Source organism: Giraffa tippelskirchi, chromosome 6 (genome assembly GCF_054371585.1).
Source record: "Giraffa tippelskirchi isolate mGirTip1 chromosome 6, T2T-mGirTip1v1.2.pri, whole genome shotgun sequence".
Lineage (NCBI taxonomy): Eukaryota > Metazoa > Chordata > Mammalia > Artiodactyla > Giraffidae > Giraffa > Giraffa tippelskirchi.
In genome coordinates this window covers 90,772,223-90,787,049 of record NC_137280.1, presented here as the reverse complement: position 1 = coordinate 90,787,049, position 14,827 = coordinate 90,772,223, and the positions used below count along the sequence as shown (strand labels likewise).

At 46.3% G+C, this 14,827-nt stretch overlaps 2 protein-coding genes across 7 annotated transcripts; one reads left to right on the top strand and one right to left on the bottom strand.

Annotated features, from left to right (window-relative positions):
* UBL5 (ubiquitin like 5) lies at window positions 1-1,519 on the bottom strand. Of its 2 annotated transcripts, none has more exons than XM_081498131.1 (5): window positions 1,434-1,519; window positions 1,031-1,148; window positions 789-872; window positions 594-631; window positions 1-150 (listed from the first exon to the last, which is right to left on the bottom strand). In XM_081498131.1, the coding sequence occupies exons 2-5, from the start codon at window positions 1,084-1,086 to the stop codon at window positions 107-109; spliced, it is 222 nt and encodes a 73-aa protein (XP_081354257.1). In that variant the 5' UTR covers window positions 1,087-1,148; window positions 1,434-1,519; the 3' UTR covers window positions 1-106. The 2 variants fall into 2 exon arrangements, with proteins under 2 accessions (XP_081354257.1, XP_081354260.1); XM_081498134.1 differs by having other exon boundaries at window positions 1,031-1,091.
* Window positions 1,520-6,885: 5,366 nt separating this feature from the next.
* Window positions 6,886-13,711, top strand: FBXL12 (F-box and leucine rich repeat protein 12). Of its 5 annotated transcripts, none has more exons than XM_081498104.1 (4): window positions 6,886-6,987; window positions 7,098-7,170; window positions 9,747-9,823; window positions 12,225-13,711. In XM_081498104.1, the coding sequence occupies exon 4, from the start codon at window positions 12,225-12,227 to the stop codon at window positions 13,044-13,046; it is 822 nt and encodes a 273-aa protein (XP_081354230.1). In that variant the 5' UTR covers window positions 6,886-6,987; window positions 7,098-7,170; window positions 9,747-9,823; the 3' UTR covers window positions 13,047-13,711. The 5 variants fall into 5 exon arrangements, with proteins under 5 accessions (XP_081354230.1, XP_081354228.1, XP_081354225.1 ...); XM_081498102.1 differs by having other exon boundaries at window positions 7,098-7,268; XM_081498099.1 differs by lacking the exon at window positions 9,747-9,823.
* The last annotated feature ends 1,116 nt before the right edge of the window (window positions 13,712-14,827 follow it).

Sequence of the window (14,827 nt, the reverse complement as noted above, 5' to 3'; positions counted from 1 at the left end):
CAGTCTTTAAGTTTTTATTAACATGAGTTTCCAAAAACAAGCATCCATATTAGTGTGGGGAGTGAGGGTGGGAGGAGGGGGAAGGGCAGGAAGAAGGAATTCTGCTCTATTGGTAATAAAGCTCCAGGTTCATCCCATCGTGGATTTCATCTGAAGTGAAGGTGTTAAGGAATCCTTACGGTGGGCTCCATCCCCATCCCCATCTCTCACAACTGCCACATTTGGGACTGGATCATTTTGATTTGGAAAGAATCCAAACTTTGCAAAAAGTTCATGTTCCTCCTGCACAACAGACATCCTGGAATCTCGCTCCACCCTGATCTCCTGTCCCTACTCAGATGGAGCTTAGTAATCAATATTTTGACCAGAAAGTGTCAAAGTCTTACCAGCCAAGTCAAAATATTTCACCAACCACCCTCCTCCCCCAACAAAATACTTAGATGGTTCCCACTCTCTAAATACTTACTATGTGCCACATTCTAAGTTAAATAGCTTATGTGCATAGTGCATAATCTCATACAGACCCAAGTATTGAACATAGAGAACCAAGTCTGGTTATGTAGATCCTTCCTCAAGAAGTCAAAAAAGGATACAGTCCCCCAGAGACACGTGGTCCTTAAAAATCGTGTACCTGTGGGATAAAAACTTTTTAGAAAAACGTCTAAGGAGGCTCTTCACCCCGGAGACCAGCTGAGAAAGTTCTGTCTAAACAAAGGGCTGCAGCCCTCCCCCAACCAAACCCTTCTGGCCTGCTCCTGTGCAGCCCCTAGCTCTACCCCTGTACTCACCACTTCTTCAATACGATCTTGTTCCAGCGGGTGCCAGTTTGGGCAGCGATCAGCTTCTTAAGGTCCCCGATGGTGTCATCCGTACTGGACGCAGAGAAGTTAAGGAAAATGGAAAGGGGACTCTCCCCATTCCCGCCCCAACCCCCGGGTTTAACTACAATCACACTAAAACAAAGACAGAGTTGCCTGCCCTATGCCAAGCATCCCCCGGAAGCCACAGCCTCTTGGTCGCCAGTGGATACTTGCACTTAACACGCACCTTCTTCCCCAGACGGTCGTTGCAAACAACCTCGATCATCCTGGCTGGAGCAACACAAGGCGGGGACCGGGAGGCAACTGAGTCGAGACTTCAGGGGTCCCCTAGGCCCCAAGACCCCCGGTTATTGAGACTTTACGTTCACGTCCCCATCACTCCCCCGGATCGGAGTCTCTCCAGGCCCCAAGTTCCACGTCCCAGGACTTCGGACCCCAGGGCTACGCGGACGCCGGGCGGCCGCGCTGCTCCCCTCCAGTAACCCGCCCAGGCCCCGACCCACTTCAGGTAACCTGAAGACCGAGCCGAGCCTCTCGCAGGCCGGCGGATCCTCGAAGGCCGGGTCCCATCACCTTTCCCCGACTCCGGACTCCTCTACCTGACCCTCTCACCTCAAACCGCCTGGAAGCAGCAGACGCCACAACCTCCTCGCACGACTGCTGAGCCCAGGTCAGAGTCGACGCTAAGAACTTACCCTAAAACAGGAAGCGGAAGTGCGCAGCCGGAAGCTCCTCCCCTCCCCCCCATGGCTGTCAACACGCCGCGGAGAGCTCATCCTGGGGTAGGATGTGGGCTTGCAATTCCCAGGAGCGGTTTTGGGGTCCCAAGCCTGGGCAGGGGGACACCTGTGGACGGAGCGTTGGGCCGAGTGAGGGTCCCGGCTGGGGAGAGGAGTGGAGTGTCAGAGGTCTTGGACCGGCGCCCAGCCCTTTCGAGGCTCTTGGTTGAAGGCCCTTGGTTGTGCCGAGACACGTCTAATGTAGCATCTGGTGGGGACGCCAGGGACGCCCAGGCACACTCTGGGGGAGCAGGGTTGACCTCCTGTTCCTGAGCCCAACGAAGCCTCTAACAGCAGCTTCAGGGCTACGGGGAGTCTGGATCAAGTCCTGCAGTTGTACTGTCCGCCCCCCTGCCTTCATTCAGGACTGGACCCCGGAAGCGTTTTCCTCATCCCTCCCCTCTGGCTATCTCGCCTGCCCCCAGGGACATCTGGGGTTCAGACTACAATCAATAAGGGAAGGAGTCTTCTGATTCTGGCCTGGGTACCAGCACTTACCAGCACTCCAGAATGGAGTTCAGCACTTAACCAGAATGCAGCACTGATGAGGAAGCTGGAAACCAGCACACGTGCAATAGCTCCCAGGTCTTTGACTTAAAGGAAGGTCGCTCCAGCCCTGCAGAGGGCACTGTGTATCAGATCCCAGCCTTGCTTGTCAGCCCCAGAGCAGCCCCTGGACTGATATGGTTCCCCAGGGCTAGTGGGACAGGGAACATCCCCTTCTAAATCCAACCTGCCTGTAGAACTCACTATTGAACTGTTTCTTCTCAGCAGACAGGATTCTCCTAGTTTGATGAGCCTAAAAGGATTCACTCTGAAAAGGGGCTGGCAACCTCTGATTCACCCAATCCACCTTGTCAAAATAGGATGTGACATTAGGCAGAAGAGGTGAGATACCTGGGGAAAGGATGGATGCTCTGTCGGGGCTGCCCTGACTTAAGGAACTGGCTCAAGAAGTGCCACCTCAAACACTAGACTCAGGGGCCTTCCTGCCTCAGGACTTTTTCTTTTTTCTGCCTCAGGGCAGAAATCTGTTATTTCTCCAACCTCTGCAGAATCCCACTGAGTGGGCTTCAGAGGGCAGGGAATCTTAATGGAAAGTTTATTCAGATTGGAGACACAGGCTTTGAATCCAGACGATGAATCAAAACCTCAGTCTCATTTCTTAATATTAAGCTGCATGGTCTCAACGGGCTTCCCAGATGGCGCTAGTGGTAAAGAACCCACCTGCCTGGGTCGGGAAGATCCTGTGGAGAAGGAAATAGCAACCCACTCCAGTATTCTTGCTTGGAGAATCCCATGGACAGAGAAGCCTGGTGGGCTACAGTCCATGGAGTTGCAGAGAGTCTGACACGACTGAAGCGACTTAGCACACAGATGTGCACACACATGATCTCAACACTTCCCCTCTCAGATTCTCCTTTTCCTCATCCAGAAGAATAGATGGGGCAAGAAGGGAGATGGAAGGTGAGGGGTAAGCTTGAAGGGACCGATGTGCCTGGGGAAGTTTAGAAAGAGCACATCTTTGCGTTCACATATAAAAACTAGGTCACACCAGGTGTTGATGATGTTGACAGCGGAATTGCTGAGTCCATATTCCTCTTTTTGGTGCTTTTGGTGTTTTCCCAGTTATCTACAATGAACATATGCTACTTTTGTAATAAGGGGAAAAATAAATTTTTAAAAAATATTTATTGATTGATTTGGCTGCATCAAGTCCTAGTTGCCGTATGTGGGATCTTTGTTCCCCGACCAGGGATTGAACCCCTATCCCCTGCATTGCAAGGCAGATTCTTAACCACTGGACCTCCAGGGAAGTCCCAGAAGAAATTTTGGGTTTGTTTTTTTTTTTGCCATACCACACAGAATATTTGATCTTAGCATCCTGACCAGGGATTGAACCCATGCCCGATGCAGTGGAAGCACGAAGTCTTAACTATTGGACCACCAGGGAAGTAAGTGTTATTTAAAAAAACAAAAACAAGAAGTTCTCACTCATTTTTTATGTTTGATTGAAAGGTAGTTAGGCAATTCCCTGGTGGCCAAGTGGTTAGGACTCTACTCTTTCACTGCCTAGGGCCTGGGTTCTGTCCTTGGCTGCAGAACTAAGATCCTGAAAGCCATGCAACACAGGAAAAAAAAAAAAAAAAAGAACCCCCCTCCTCAAAAGAAACCCCACAGATTAAAAAAAAAATTTTTTTTAATAAAAGATAGCTGAAGCACAGGATTGTGTTGCTGAGCTTATGGGCTGGGGGTATTGAAAAGGGGTGAAGAGTGCTGTTGAAAGGGGAGGGAAATAAAGCCTGGGATTGTTGGGAGCTTAGGGATCTACTGGGGGCCTGCCAGTCCCAACTAACGCATCCTGAGGAAGTGGAGGGAATGGGCCATGGGAAGTCCCAGGACTAGGCTGCCACTGCTGCAAGGACTCTCTCCTCCAGAGCTGGGTGGGAGGGGGAAAAGGCCTCAGGAGACCAGACAATTCACATTAGAGACTTCTCTCTATTTCCTGATAAATGTCATTCAGAACTTCTCACGAAGAGACTCAGTACCTGCCCATTGAGGGCCAGGACAGCCTCACTCTCCCATCTGGGCCTCAAAAGGATCTGCTGTCATCTGCTACTGGGAGGAGCTAGGTGCTTCCCAGGAAGGAGAGTTCTGAGTCACAACTCAAGGTGCAAGCTGGGCAGGGCCTCTCTGCCCCTTATTACCTAAATTTCTGACCCAGAGGAAAGAGCTTCTGTGTGGGGGTGCCCATCCTTCTACTCCTGTTCGCTTGATGGGGAGGAGATGGTTCCTAGGAAAACTGTGTAACTGACAGAGGCATTTCCCCTTCATGATGCCGTGGGCTTTCTAGAGAAAATCACAGCCAGAGAGCACTGAGATAGAGGCCCACACTCTGGCATCAGAAAAATCTGGGCTTGAGGCCCTAGCAAACAATGTGACTTTTGCACGATCCCTGGTGGGGAAATTAAGATCCCACATACACTGTACAGCTGGACAATAGAAAATTTAAAAAAGCAAACTCTTTTAGATGTATGTATTAAATTTGTGCAACTATCTATCAAGTATATCTGAATAAAGCTTAAAAAACCTATATTGCTTTCACTTATCCATAAATAAATACATAAAAACTAAAATACTGTGGTAGTCACCTATTAAGATGAGGAAACCAGAAACCCCTGGACTACCAGAGTCCAGTGGACCACCACATCAACTACTGGACGACCAGGGAAGTCCCAGTTTTGCATTTCATACACAATTTCTTCTGTGTGTGCGTGTATTAAAAACATATTTTTCCAGGGAATTCCCTGGTGGTCAAATGGTTAGGACTCAGCACTTTTGCTGCAGTGGTCTGGCTTCAGTCCCTGCTTAGGGAACTAAGATCCCACAAGCTGCACAGCATGGCAAAACAACAAAGCCCCCAGCAAACAAACAAAAACCATGTATTACCATTATAGGCTCTTGGGAGAGTGATTTAGCAAAAGCTATTATATATATATAATATATATATGCATATATATGTAATATATAATTTCTATGTTTCTATTAGAAATACAATCTATTTCTCTGTGATAAATCAAACCAGGAATTGGACTGATGTGTCAAAGGACATGTGAAGTTTAATTTTGAATAACTTTTGCCAAATCACACTCTCAAGAGCATATAATGGCAATACATGTTTTTTTGTTTGTTTGTTGGGGATTTTGTTTGTCTTGCCATGCTGTACGCTTGTGGGATCTTAGTATATGTTACATATATATGTATATATACTTTGGCCACCTGATGCAAAGAACTGACTCATTGGAAATGACCCTGATGCTGGGAAAGATTGAAGGCAGGAGGAGAAGGGGACAACAGAGAATGAGATGGTTAGATGGTATCACCAACTCAATGGACATGAGTTTGAGCAAACTTGGGGAGTTGGTGATGAATAGGGAAGCCTGGTGTGCTGCAGTCCATAGGGTGGCAAAGAATCAGACACGACTGAGCGAATGAACAGAACTGAACTAATATATGTATATAAGAGAATGCTTAGCTCCAGTATTGTTTAGCTTCCAGGTAATAGACCTGGAAGCAACCTGAATGCTCATCAATACAGGAGTGTTTGAATAAATTTCACTGCCCTTATGACTTGGCAACTTTAAAAATGAGTGTTACATATGTGGAGGAAGTGTCAATTCATGGTCTGTGGAGAACAATGTGGCGCCATCAGTAAAAGTCAAAAAATTCAGTGTCTTTTAACAAGCTATCTCACTTCTACAAATCTATTCTCATGCACAAAAAAGCATTCAGTTCAGTTCAGTCGCTCAGTCGTGTTCGACTCTTTTGCGACCCCGTGAACTACAGCATGCCAGGCCTCCCTTTCTATCACCAACTCCCGGAGTCCACCCAAACCCATGTCCATTGAGTTGGTGATGCCATCCAACCATCTCATTCTCTGTCGTCCCCTCCTCCTCCTGCCTTCAATCTTTCCCAGCATCGGGGTCTTTTCAAATGAGTCAGCTCTTCGCATCAGGTAGCCAAAGTATTGGAGTTTCAGCTTCAACATCAGTCCTACCAATGAATACCCAGGACTGATCTCCTTTAGGATGGACTGGTTGGATCTCCTTGCAGTCCAAGGGACTCTCAAGAGTCTTCTCCAACACCACAGTTCAAAAGCATCTATTCTTCGGCGCTCTCAGCTTTCTTTATAGTCCAACTCTCACATCCATACATGACCACTGGAAAAACCATAGCCTTGACTAGACGGACCTTTGTTGACAAAGTAAAAAAGCATTATTAAGTAAAAAAAATAGGGATTTCCCTCTCCGCCTAGAGCTCCGCTTTTGGTCCCGCCCTCAATCCCGCCCTTTAGGTCTCGGCATCGCCCAGTCACTCATGAGGGGCTTGGTCCTACTCTCCAGCCACGCCCCCAGTCTCGTTCCCGCCCTTAACCCCGCCCCAGGCCACAACAGCGCCCGAGCCACGCCTTTTATGTTTGGCCCGCCTCTCCGGCCACGCCCCCGAGTCTTGTTCCCACCCTTAACCCCGCCCTGGACTTCGTCATCGCCTTAGCCACGCCTTCCGTGCTTTGTCCCAGTTCCCAGCCCCATCCTCTGTACGGAGTTCTCTGATCCCGTGCTGGTCTGGCTCCCTGGTCCAGCCACATCTCCTCAAGAGGAAAGCCGAAACTCCGCCAGCTACCGGAAGCTGCGACCACCTCCCTGTCCGCACCCTCTCTTCCCCCCGCTTCTTAGGGTCCCCACGGGGCGAGTCTCCGAGTTCCTTTAGACGGAAGCGGAAGTGCGTGTCAACGGGATCATGGCGACTTTTGCCGACTTGCCCGACTCGGTCCTGCTGGAGATCTTCTCTTACCTCCCGGTCCGGGACCGGATTCGAATCTCCAGGTGCGGCCGCGCCCTGCGGGAGGGAAGGGGCAGGCAGGGGGCGCACCAGGAGATGCACATCTGGTCCTCGCGGGGCCGGGGTCGTTCTAACCGCGGGTCTCCTCCCCCAGGGTCTGTCACCACTGGAAGAAGCTGGTGGACGACCGGTGGCTGTGGCGACACGTCGACCTGACTCTCTACACGGTATGCGGGTCTGGCCGGGCAGGCCTGGGCCGAGGTCGGGTTGGTCAGACTTCGAGGACCACGCCTCCAACCCTGTGTTTCGAGCGAGGCTCTCCCGGGTGCGTCCCCCCCGCGTCCCTTACTTGCCCTGCAGTGACCTCCAGGCCTCAGCTTCCCCATCTCCAGAATGGTATAACCAAGGTCTTGCAGGAAAAGAGCTTATTGATGAGTTTTCTTGGAGAAATTTTCTAGAGTCAGCTTAGTTCTAGAATTAATCTCCTGAGTAGTCAACCAAATCATTTCAACTTTCTCCCACTTGAGCTTTATTTATTTTTCTTTGTTGTTCAGTCGCTAAGTTGCCCGACTCTTTGCGACCCTATGGACTGCAGCACACCAGGCTCCCCTGTCCTTCACTGTTTCCCGGAGTCTGCTCAAATTCATGTCCATTGAGTTAGTGATGCTCTCTAACCATCTCATCCTCTGCTGCCCCCTTCTTTTGCCTTCAATCTTTCTCAGCATCAGGTATTTTCCAATGAGTTGGCCCTTTCCATTTTTCTTTTTATTATGAACTATTTCAAATAGATATAGAAATATATAGAGGATAATATCTGAAACTATGTACTCACCACTTAGATTTAATCTTTTTAAACTTTTGGCCTTATTCACTGCAGATCTTGTGAAATACACATACAAATGTTTCTATACGAACATATGCATACAACATTTGCACATATGTTTCATGTACTTTTGAAACCCTCCTCGGAGATAACTGTGACTTTAAAGTGGATTTGTATCCCTTCATGTTTTTATTTACTGCCTATGTGTGTGCTTATAAGCAATATACAGTATTGTTAGTATGTTTCTAAAATTGAGATAAAACTATTCTACTCTTTAGATAATTAAATGCTATTTTACTTATATTAATATATCCACCCATAAGCAACTTTACTCACACATCACTTTTAAGATTTATTCTAATTGGCACTTGTAAATCTAATTCATTCCTTTTAATTGCTGTTAAATGAACATACCACAGTTTGTTTCTCTATTTTCCTGTTGACAGATGGTTAGATTATTTCCAACTTTCTACTATAACAAACAGCTTTATAAGAACATGTCTCAAACTTTATTGTGCATATGAATCACCTGTTGGTGTTAGGTTGGTGTTGGTCATTCAGTCGTGTCCAACTTTTTGCAACCCCATGGGCTGTAGCCTGCCAGGCTGCCCTGTCCATGGAATTTCCCAGGCAAGAATACTGGAGTGGGTTGCCATTTCCTCCTCCAGGGGATCTTCCCGACTCAGTGCATTAACAGGCAGATTCTTTACCTCTGATTCACCAGACTATTTTATTACGAAAACTTTCAAACATATATAATAGTTAAAAGAATAGTACAGAGAACACGAAGTTGCCCACCACTAATACTTAATACATTTGTTTTATCATCTCTTCATCCATCCATCCATCCATCCCTCTTTCCATCAAGCTTTTATTTTATTTTTTTAATTTTTATTTATTTTGTTTTCCCATTTTATTTTTTAAGTATGCTTCAAAATCGGTTGCAGATGAGTCCACTTCTAAAACACTTTAGTATACATAATAGAGATTAACTAGGACATTTGTTTTACATTTCTCTTTTTGAGGTTTAATTTTTAAAAGTCACACATCATGAATAATTCTTACAAAAATGTGGAAGTAGTATAACTATGTATGGTGATGGATATTAACTAGACTTATTGTGATAATCATGTCATAATACATAGAAATGTTGAATCATGTTGTATGCCTGAAACTAATATAGTGTTATATGTTAATTATATCTAAATTAAAACAAAACAAAAGCAAAAAAAATTGAAATATTGTCACAAATGAAGTTAAGGGCCTTTGACAGTCATCCCCTGGTATCTCTACCCTTCCCCAGAATAACCACTATTATAAGTGTGGAATTTCCTTCTATAGCATCTTCTATGCTTTTGGACCCTTGGGGCTTTATAGGGAAGGAAAGGGAAGTGGTTACAACAGCAGGATTGGCTTTTGGGGTCAAGCTTGTTGAATCATAGTTGTACTCTTGCAGCAAGATTCGGCCAATGCATTTTTCCAGGTGAGGTGGGGTGGGGACGGGGACCTGCTATGCAACCAGGTACTGTGTGAGCTTTCTAGTTCAATGCTCAGCGCTGCATCTGGCAAACAATAGTTACTCAGTACAAGTTAACCATTATGGTTGAAATAATTGTTCCCATATAAATTATAATATATATATAATAGTCTTCCCAGGTGGGGCTAATGGTAAAGAATCTGCCTGCCAGTGCAGGAGACATAAGAGACGCCAGTTCAATCCCTGGGTCAGGAAGATCCCTGGAGAAGGAAATGGCAACCCACTCCAGCATTCTTGCCTGGAGAATCCCTTGGACTGAGGAACCTGTTGGGCTACAGTCCACGGGGTCACAAAAGAATCAGACATGACTTAGCAGCTAAACAACAAAAGTACATAGTGTTGTTTCTTTTTTCTTTAACCTTGAAGGTATCATTTTGCCACTCCTTCCTGCATATCTTGAGGAGTTACCCATGTTTGAATCTCTGAATCCTCTTTGTTCTTAGTTGCTATCTACATGGCTGTTATCACTGGACATTTTTGCTGTTAAAACCACGATGTTAGAAACCAACGTTTCTGTAAGGTAAATTCCACAAAACCGGTATTACTAGGTTAGGCAGTGTGTTCATTTAAACCAACTAAAGAATTCGTTTAAAAAACATAAGTGGGGGAGGGGCCAAAGATAAATGCACAGGATTGAAAATGTACAAAATTCTAAACATTGGAAAGTAAGGTCTCTCCCTGGTTCTGTCACCCAAGTCACCTTGTTCTTCCGCAGAAAGGCAGTAGATGTTCCCATATTTTTAAAAACAAAACAGGTGCTGGTGGGTGTCCATATTTTAAGTTTCAGTAAAAACCAGACTGCATTTTAAGAAGCCAGACCAAATCCCACCAGCAGGACCCAAGAACTGCTTCTCCACATTCTGGCCAGTGTTTGATATCATGAAACTTAAAGGATTTTCTCATTTTGTCTTTTTACAAGTAAAAATGACTCAACTTCTGGCTTTGTGGCCGTTTGATGTTTTGCCAACAGTGGCTTCCACTCTTGTGAATTACCTTTTAGTGGCCAATGTTTCTAGTGAGTCCCTTTCCTCAGCCCAAATTTGATCAGGAAGATTTGATTCCTCTATCAAAAGTAGTTAACAGGGGGGAGGGATAAATTAGGAGTTTGAGATTAAAATATACATCCTGCTGCTGCTGCTAAGTCGCTTCAGTCGTGTCCGACTCTGTGCGACCCTATAGACGGCAGCCCACCAGGCTCCCCTGTCCCTGGGATTCTCCAGGCAAAAACACTGGAGTGGGTTGCCATTTCCTTCTCCAATGCATGAAAGTGAAAAGTGAAAGTGAAGTTGCTCAGTCGTGTCTGACTCTTAGCGACCCCATGGACTGCAGCCTACCAGGCTCCTCCGTCCTTGGGATTTTCCAGGCAAGAGTACTGGAGTGGGTTGCCATTGCCTTCTCCAAAAATATGCATACTGCTATATATGAAATAGATAACCAACAAGGACCTACTGTATAGCACAGGGAGCAATACTCAATATCTTGTAATAACCTAAAATGGAATAGAATGTAAAAACTATATATAGATCCAGCCATATATATATATATATTCATCCATATATATATATACATATGGGCTTCCCTGGTGGCTCAGACGGTAAAGAATCTGCCTGAAATTCAGATCTGGGTTTGATCCCTGGGTCAGAAAGGTCTCCTGGAGAGGGGAATGACTATCCACTCTAGTATTCTTGCCTAGGGAACTCCGTGGACAGAGCCTGGTGGGTGACAGTCCATGGAGTCACAAAGAGTCAGACATGACTGAGTGATTAACTCTTTCACGTTTACGTATATTATATATATATTGCTGTACACCAAAATAGCAATCACTGAATCACTTCGCTCTGCACCAAAACTAATACATTGTAACACACTGTAAATCAACTATGTTTCAACGAAAGTGTGAAAAACATGAATTTAGGTATAAAAGGATTAGGTATACCAAGAACCCAACAGAAAAGGAATAGCTGAAAGATAGCAGAATATCATCTTATTTTGCTAATAAAAAAGTCATATTTACCAAAAAAAAGTCAACAAATTCTATGGTATGCAGTTTCTTTTTTCTGATTTTTTTTTTAAAAGGTAAACTGTACATACAATAAAATACATGAAATACTAGTTAGTTAGAGTTTGTTTGTTTTCTACAAGTCTAACTTCCCAGGGTTAAATTTTGCAGCTTTCACTATTACTAAGCTATGATTTTTTTTTTAACCTAGATCTAATTTACCCTGGGCAGTTTTAACCTTTTTCAGTTTTTATTTTGTGTTGCTTATTTCTATGAGGAGGTGGTCATTAAGAATGGGATAGGCACCTTCTTTGGTGGTTTAGTGGTTAAGACTCCAGGCTTCCACTGCAGGAGGTGAGGGTTTGATCCCTGGTTGGAGAACTACGATCCCACATACTGCATGAGATGGCCAAAAAAAGAAAAAGAAAGAGATAAAAATATTGCTGGGTGGATTCACTTTTTTTTTAAATCTTAAAATATATAAAGTTTTATTAAACCTGGAATCAATAGTATTATTTCATAAATTAGACAGCAGTAACATTTTCCTAGGGTATATATACAAATCACAGTGATTTTCATTGTGCAAGGAATTGAAAGGTTTAGAAACAGGCTTTTTGTTGTTGTTTCACTTTCTTACTTATTCCAGAAGGTAATGAGACTCACTGTCTTGGTAGAGACAGATATGTTATGGTCTCTTATCCACCATTGCTTTTGTTCAAACTTAGAGGTCAAAATGGTGGGGTTAAACCATCCTGTTACTCCTGGAAAGGCATCTGTTTGATTGAAGCTGATGAGGGAAGGACAGAATTCCCTGGGAGCCTCAGAACCCCAGCTGGGGCTTGTCTGTCTCCAGGTGGGTGGGGTCCGTGGAAGATGCCCCGTATCTCTGGTCCAGACACCCTCCTACCTCTGGCTCTTACAGATGCGGCCCAAAGTCATGTGGCACCTCCTCCGCCGGTACATGGCATCCAGGCTCCATTCCCTGCGGATGGGCGGCTACCTGTTCTCAGGCTCCCAGGCTCCCCAGCTGTCCCCTGCCCTCATGAGGGCCCTGGGTCAGAAGTGCCCCAACCTCAAGCGCCTCTGCCTGCATGTGGCCAACCTGAGCATGGTGCCCATCACCAGCCTGCCGTGCACCCTGAGGACCCTGGAGCTGCACAGCTGTGAGATCTCCATGGCCTGGCTTCATAAAGAACAGGACCCCACGGTGCTGCCCCTGCTTGAGTGCATCGTGCTGGACCGCGTCCCCGCCTTCCGTGACGAGCACCTGCAGGGCCTCACACGCTTCCGTGCCCTGCGCTCGCTGGTGCTGGGCGGCACCTACCGGGTGACCGAGACCGGGCTGGATATGGGCCTGCAGGAGCTGAACTACCTGCAGAGGCTGGAGGTGCTGGGCTGTACCCTCTCAGCCGACAGCACCCTCCTGGCCATCAGCCGCCATCTCCGAGATGTGCGGAAGATCCGACTGACTGTTCGGGGCCTCTCGGCCCCTGGCCTGTCTGTCCTGGAGGGCATGCCAGCCCTGGAGAGTCTGTGCCTGCTGGGGCCGCTTGTCACCCCGGAAATGCCTTCCCCACAGGAGATCCTCACCTCCTGCCTCACCATGCCCAAGCTCAGGGTCCTTGAGCTGCAGGGGCTGGGCTGGGAGGGTCAGGAGGCAGAGAGGATCCTGTCTAAGGGGCTGCCCCACTGTATGGTCATTGTCAGGGCCTTGCCCAAAGAGTCCATGGACTGGTGGATGTGACTGCACCCCCTACCCCCGACCCAGGGACCCCCCTCTTAGCTTTCATTAATGAGATCTGGACCCTCTGAGCAGCACCTTGCCAGTAGGCAGCTAATTGGGTTGGAGAGGCCTGAAGGCCACAGGTAGAGAGAACCCAGGCCTTGGCATCTTTAGGTCATTGGAATCGTGGTTCACCAGCTGTATGGCCTCTGTGACATGAGCCAGCCCCTCAGAGGCCCTATCCTCACATCTGGAAATGAAGAAGACCACAGCTACCTCATGGTTACGTTGCAGAGCCTTAATGTTTACCACCCCTGGGCCCACCAAGGGTCCTCCATGAAGAGCTGTTCTCAGGAACAGGACGATGCAGAAGGGCAGATTAGGAGTTAGGGAGACCTGAGGGGCCGAGACCCCTTAGGAAGCCTGGAAGGGCTATCTATGTATGTACACCTGCACACTAACATGTCATTGACACGCAGACACACCACTGATACACTGACACACCACTGATGGACCTACATGCACACGGGAGACACGGAAAGGAGGGCAGATACAATTCATACTTTGATGATCAAAATGTTAATAAAGATTTGAAGCTGCCCTTTCTGTATTTTGTATTCTGGATTTTCCCAATTTTCCATAGTGTAATTTTGCTATTAAAGACAAATAATCATTTTTTTAAAAAAGCGTTTGGTTTATTTATTCAACAAATGTGTCTCAAGCTATTTTGCAGGGACTATTCTAGGCACTGGGACCATAGCAATGAATGAAACACACACAGGGAAGAAGGCAGGGTGATCAACAGGTGAACATATGCATGGAATAGTTTTAGAGACTCTGAGCCAATAAACTAGGGCCACGTGATGGATGCACGTGTGTTTGGTTGGGTGGACAAGGTGGGCTTCTCTGAGGGGCAACTTGGGAGGCAGTGAGGAACCAGCCCTGGGGAGCACTAGGAAAGACAGAAAAAGCAAAGACCTAAGAGGGAAATAATGAACTTGGCATTTTCTGAGGATGGGAAGAAGGTCCAAGTGGCTGAGGGAACAAGGGGTGAACAATAGAAAGTGAAATCAGACATGATGGGGAGACGTTGGAAGGGCCTCACAGGTGGCTTTGGTTTTAGGGGTTCAGTAAGTAGCAACTCGTTTTCCTGTCTTTTGAGTCTGAACCACTTGAAAGATGCAGGTGACAGACAGATAGCGATCCTAAATGCCTACCCTTGAAATGAGGTGTTTTTTTTTTTAAGTAGAGTTGATTTACAACGTTGTGTTCATTTCTGCCGTACAGCAAAGTGACTCATGACTCAGTTATACATATATGTATGCATATCCTTTTCTTTTTTTTTCCCAACACAGCATGTATGATCTTAGTTTCCCAACCAGGGATCAAACCTGTGCCCCCTGCAGTGGAAGTGAAAGAAGCTTACAGTGAATGGTGTTGCTGGATTTGTGGTCCCCAAAGGAGAAGATTTAACTCCAGACCAAAGACAGTCTCAGTCACTCAAAGCTTTGTGTAGATTTTTATTTGAAGTGAAAGTGACAGAAAAAGCTTCTGACATAGACATCAGAAAGGGGCAGGAGAATACCTGGTTTGCTAGTTTGGGCAGGGCATTATATACTCTTCTGCTAGCTAGTGAAAATAAATAAAAATAATACCTCAAGGTTTGTAAAAGTTCCACCATACCCTTTGCCAAGGCATACATCCTGTGATAACTTTGGCACAAGATTAGCCAGGGGGAATGGTCCCAGCCAATGTCTCTGGTTGAGATATACTGTTGCTGTGTCATCAGGGCTACTGGTCTT